The 6,000-nt window shown below is 41.1% G+C and overlaps 1 protein-coding gene across 5 annotated transcripts in view; it reads left to right on the top strand.

The window, feature by feature from the left end:
- Positions 1 to 5,622, top strand: part of ZCWPW1 (zinc finger CW-type and PWWP domain containing 1) — a 41,486-nt gene extending 35,864 nt beyond the window's left edge. For all 5 annotated transcript variants that reach the window (XM_039221902.1, XM_039221901.1, XM_039221898.1 and 2 more), the window contains 3 exons: positions 3,895 to 3,955; positions 4,456 to 4,590; positions 5,143 to 5,622. In XM_039221902.1, coding sequence (XP_039077833.1) covers positions 3,895 to 3,955; positions 4,456 to 4,590; positions 5,143 to 5,450 — 504 coding nt within the window. In that variant the 3' untranslated portion in view covers positions 5,451 to 5,622. The remainder of the gene's footprint in view (positions 1 to 3,894; positions 3,956 to 4,455; positions 4,591 to 5,142) is intronic.
- Positions 5,623 to 6,000: the final 378 nt, after the last annotated feature.

Below are 6,000 nucleotides of genomic sequence, written 5' to 3'. Positions count from 1 at the left end.
AAAAAAAAAAAACAAAAAAGTTTCTTTTTTTACTGTTTATTTATTTTTGAGAGAGAGAGAGAGAGAGCACAAGTGGGAGAGGAGCAAAGAGAGAGGGAGATACAGAATCTGAAGCAGGCTCCAGGCAGGCTCCAACCTGTCAGCACAGAGCCCGACACAGGGCTTGAACTCACAAACCATGAGATCATGACCTGAGCCAAAGTTAGACACTTAACCGATTGAGCTACCCACGCGTCCCTGTCAGATTGTGTCTTTTAAGGAATTGGCCCATTTCTTCTTGGTTATCATATTTGTTTGAAAATAATTATTCAGAGGTGCCTGGGTGGCTCAGTTGGTTAAGCGTCCGATTTCAGGTCAGGTCATAATCTCATGAGCCTTGCATTGGGCTCCATGCTGACAGCTCAGAGCCTGCAGCCTGCTTCACATTCCCTGTCTCTGTGCTCTTCCCCTGCTTGTGCTCTGTCTCTCTCTCTCTCTCTAAAATAAATAAACATTTAAAAAATTTTTAATAAAAAAATTAAAAAAGAAAAGAATTATTCATAGTATTCCTTTATTATCCTTTTAATGTCCCTGGACTCTGTTAGTGATAACTTCCTTTTTATTTTCTGATTTTAGTAATTTGTGTCCTTTCTCCTTTTTTCTTAGTTAGCTTGCCTGGAGGCTTACCAATTTATTGATCTTTTCAAAGAACCAGCTTTTTGTTTCATTGATTTTTCTCTACTAATTTCCTGCTCTCAATTTCATCAGTTTCTTCTCCAATTCTTATTATTTCTTTTCTTTGGCTCACTTTGGATTTAACTTGCTCTTCTTTTTCTAGTTTCTGAAGGTTAAAACTTAGCTTATTAATTTTATTATTTCATTTATTAAAAAAATTTTTTTTGAGAGTCAGAGAGAGACAGCATGAGCAGGGGAGGGTCAGAGAGAGGGAGGGAGATACAGAATCCAAAGACAGGCTCCAGGCTCTGAGCTAGCTGTCAGCACAGAGCCCGACGCAGGGCTCAAACCCACGAACCGTGAGATCATGACCTGAGCCAAAGTAGGATGCTTAACCGACTCAGCCACCCAGGCGCCCCTAATTTTATTATTTCATTTCATTTCATTTCATTTCATTTCATTTCATTTCATTTCATTTCATATTTCTGAGAGAGAGTGACAGCGTGAGCAGGGGAGGGTCAGAGAGAGAGGGAGACATAGAATCTGAAACAGGCTCCAGGCTCTGAGCTAGCTGTCAACACAGAGCCTGATACAGGGCTCGAAACCACGAATTGTGAGATCATGACCTGAGCCGAAGTCGGACACTTAACTGACTGAGCCACCCAGGCACCCCTAGACTATTCATTTTAGATCTTTCTTCTTTCCTAATATATGTGTTCAGTGCTAACTTTCCCTCTCAGTAAGTACTCCCCTCACAGTAAGTACTGCTTTTGCTATATCCCACAAATTTTGATAAATTGCATTTTCCTTTTCATTTAGTTCATGTTTTAAATTTCATTTAGTTCAATATTTTAAAATTTCTCTTGAGATTTCTTCTTTAACTCATCTATTATTTAGAAGTGTGTTATTTAATCTCCATGTATTTGGAGATTTTTCAGTTATCTTTCTGTTACTGATTTCTAGTTTAACTGTGTTATGGTCTGGGAGCAGACATTGTATGATTTCTATTCTTTTAAATATGTTAAGGTTGTTTTATGGCTCAGAATGTGGTCAGTCTTGGCAAATGCTCCATGTGAACTTGAGAAGAATATGTATTCCGCTATTGTTAAAATTCTTGGAGAACTGACCTCTTTATCATTATGTAATGCCCTTTTTATCCCTGAGAACTTTCCTTGTTTTGAAGTCTGCTCTGTCTGAAATTAACATAGGTACTCCTGCTTTCTTTTGATTAGTGCTAGCATGGTGTATTTTTTAATTTGCTTTTATAATCTATCTATCTATCTATCTATATATATCTTTCGTTTAAAGTGGACTTCTTGGAGCTCTTGAGTGGCTCAGTCATTTGAGTGTCCAACTTCGGCTCAGGTCATGATCTCACAGTTGTGAGTTTGAGCCCCGTGTAGGGCTCTGTGCTGATGGTTCGGAGCCTTGAGCCTAGTTCAGATTCTGTCTCTCTTCCTCTCTGCCTCTCCCGGGCTCTCTCTCTGTCTCTCTCTCTCTCAAAAATAAATACACATTAAAAAAAAATAATAAAGTAGACTTCTTGTAGACAAAATATAGCTGGGTCTTGTTTTTTAATCTACTCTGATAATCTGTGACTTTTAATTGGTACTTCTAGACTATTGACATTCACAGTAATTATTACTATAGTTGGATTAATATCTATATTTGTTACTGTTTTCTATTTGTTGCCCTTGTTTGTTCTTCTTATTTTTGTCTTCCACTCTTTTTCTGCCCTAAGTGGTTTTAATTGCGTACCTTATATGATTCCATTTTCTCTCCTTCCTTAGCATATCAGGTGAGGTGTTCTTTTCCTTTGGCTTCTTTCAGGGCTCTTTCTTTTTTAAGTTATTAAATTCCAGTTAGTTAACATATAGTGTAATATTAGTTTCAGGTATACAGTATAGTGGCTCAGCACTTCCATATATCAACTGGTGCTCATCACAACAAGTGCACCTTAATCCTTAGGACTTTATCTTTGATTTTCTGTAGTTTGAAAATAATATGGCTGGGGTGCCTGGGTGGCTCAGTCAGTTAAGCGTCTGACTTCAGCTCAGGTCATGATCTCTCAGTCTGTGGATTCGAGCCCCGCATTGGACTCTGTGCTGACAGCCAGCTCAGAGCCTGGAGCCTGTTTCGGATTTAGTATCTCCCTCTCTCCTTGACCCTCCCCTGTTCACACTGTCTCTCTCTCTCAGAAATAAATAAAACATTAAAAAAAAGAAAATAATATGCCTAGGTATAGTTGTTGGACATTTATCCTTTTCGGTGTTCTTTGAGCTTCCTGAATCTGTGGTTTGGTGTCTGACATTAATTTGAGAAACTTCTCAGTCATTATTGTTTTCAATATTTCTTGGGTTTCTTTCTTTTTTTCTTCTCTGGTATTCCCACTGCACATATGTTATGCATTTTATAGTTGTCTCACGACTCTTGGATATGCTGTTCATTTATTTTTTTCAGTCTTTGTTACCTTTGCTTTTCAGCTTTGAAGGTTTCTGTTGAGATAGCCTCAGGTGCAGAGATTCTTTCCTTGTCTGTTTTCACTCTACTAATAAGTCCATCAAAAGCATTTTCTTCACTTCTATTACAGCATTTTTTAAAGTTTATTTATTTATTTTGAGAGAGAGAGTGTGTGTAAGCAGGAGAAGGGGAGAGAGAGACTCCCAAACAGGCTCTGTGCTGTTTGGGGCTCAATCCCATGAACCATGAGATCATGATGTGAGCCAAAACCAAAAGCTGGACACTTAACTACTTAGCCATCCAGGTGCCCCTAGTTTACCGGTTTTCATCATGCTAATGGCCTAGCTTTATTTCCTTCTCTTGTACATAAAGCCCTGTACTGACTAGTATCAAATAGAATGAGAAGGATGAACATTAAAAAAATTTTTTTTAATGTTTATTTTTGAGAGACAGAGCATGAGGAAGAGAGGGGCAGAGAGAGAGAGACAGACTCTGAAGTAGGTTTAAGGATCTGAGCTGTCAGCATAGAGCCCGACTTGGGGCTTGAACTCACAAACTATGAGATCATGATCTGAGCTGAAGTTGGATGGTTAACTGACTGAACCACCCAGGTGCCCTGCGAAGGATGAACATTTTTATCTTTGTTGTCATTCATTTAAACAGTATCAGCCTCACAGAATCCAATTGACCCCCCAACCCATTTTTATAGCATCCCAGTCTATTAGAAACACAATTATGTGACTTCATTTATATTTTCTTATTTTTCTTTCCCATTCTCAGGACTCAACTTTGCCCAGTCCCAAGCCAGCCAAAATTCAGACAAAAAAAAACAAGGCAAGAGGTAAGCAAGACAGCTGGGGACAGGTATGTGCTACCATTAAGGCAGGGCAGAAGCAGACAATGGGAGGGGTCTGCGGGTCACCAGATCTTACTGCCTGTCTCAACTTTAAAATTTGTAAACAGTCAAGACTCTTACTAGTGTCATCAGGGAAGCCATAACCTCCTTGCTTCTGTGTACTGATTATAAAATCTTAGGTTAAAGATGGAGTGAATTTCTTAAATTCTTAGCCAAGAAGGATGGCTTCCTGGAGAAGGCAGGCTATGAGGAAAAATATCAAGAGAAGATCCAGAATAAAAAGAGAGAGAGAAATATTTAGGAAAATGGAAGGAACCAAAAAAAAAAAAAAAAAACCCGAAAACAAAAACTACCTCACTAGATTGAGAATGAACAGAGGATGCAGGGCAGAGACTAACTGTGGGAAGTCTATGGACCCTTGCCGGGCTATCATTTAGGGAGAAGTAAACAAATGTCCTTCATGGTTGTCGGTGGGGGTGATGCAGGCATAGCAGATGGACGAGATGGTACCTTGCAAAGGAAGACAACGAAGAGATTTCTGGGAAATGAATCTGCAGCAGCTCCTGTACTCATAATGGGAAGGAAAGAAGGACACAGGAATTCAGAGCCTGACCAGCCAGGTAAAGCTCAAGGCGTGGATAAAACTGTGGGAAATGAGGTTCAAGTCTATGTCTCCTTTCCTTGGGTCATTTCTTAACTTTACGACTTTCCATTATTTTTAAAAAGACAAAAAATTAGACATCTCATATTGCAGAGTACAGCACGCACTGTAGAAACATAATGGTTATTGGTTTGATTTGATCCAAAGACAAGAGAATGGTGAGGAGGGGTGAACGGACATTTATTTGAGTATTGCTGTGGGCTGGCTAGATAGACACGCTATGCTGGTTCCCTTGGATCTTTCAATATCTCTGTGACTGGACATTTGCCATTTTAGAGATAAGGGGACTAAAGCCCAAAGGGTTTATAATTTGCTCAAGACCCATGACTAGCATATGATAGCATATGGCTAGAATCCAGGTTTTTCTGATTCCAAAGCCCATTTTCTTTCTATTGAGAAAGGTCATATTTTCCAGAGATATTTTTGTAAGTAGGAATGTTGGAGTTTGACTTGTAAAAGGTCAGGACAGATGGCCTGATAGGGCTTTCAGTTTTACTGCTTTTCCACCCAGGCTCTAAGAAAAAATTTGAAGCTCCCCAAAGCAAACCTGCAGGAACCAGCTTGTCTGAGGATAAAGAAGCAAGGATGGAGCCAAAGGGCCCAACCCCACCAGCTCATCTCGGGGCCTGTCCCATGGTGGGGAAAGAAGGCTGGCAGTATCCTCAGGAGGCTGGAAGTGTTGCTCCTAACGATGAAGCCTCCAGTGACCTGGACCTGGAGCAACTCCTGGAGGATGTTGGAGAAGAGCCGGAGCAGCTGGAGGAGCCGCAATGTGGAGAGGACGCTGGGGAGTTCCCCACAGCCTTCTTTGAGGAATAGCTGTGTGCTCCTGCCTCCTGCTGCTCTCTCATCCGCTTCCATAGGAGCAGCAGAGAGAGCCCCTCAGAGGGTCCCTGAGAAGTTGCTAAGTGTGGGTTTGTCGGCTACAGGTCAATTGGCTAAAGTCACGGCTGTGCAGTTTATGTGTTAATAAAACAGGTCATCAGCTTAAGTGGTTCAGTTCATCTCTAACCACATGCTTCCCTTGGCATCTCTCCCTCCCCTCTGGTCCCTGTGGCAAGTCCCTGTTTCTGGTGCGAGGCCAGCACAGTATAGGGATCTGGGAAGGCAGTGAGACCTGAGTCCTGGGAGGAGGCCATGGAGAAGGGCAGGTCTGCGTTCAGATCTTGGCTCAGCCACTTACTAAGTGCGTGGCCTTGAGAAAAGCACTAACCATTCTGGGTCTTCTCTTTATGCCTCCAGTGAGTGGATTCAGGACCATATAAGGTTGTTGGTGATGCTTACATGAGTGATGCACTTAACATGGCATATGGGTACATGTCGGTTGTTACTGTAGTGGAAGTAGAAAGGTTAGATTAGGGGACAGACC

Source organism: Hyaena hyaena, unplaced genomic scaffold (assembly GCF_003009895.1).
Source record: "Hyaena hyaena isolate Hyena2069 unplaced genomic scaffold, ASM300989v1 scaffold_1030, whole genome shotgun sequence".
In the NCBI taxonomy this organism is placed as follows: Eukaryota; Metazoa; Chordata; class Mammalia; order Carnivora; family Hyaenidae; genus Hyaena; species Hyaena hyaena.
This window is presented reverse-complemented; position numbering and strand designations above follow the sequence as displayed.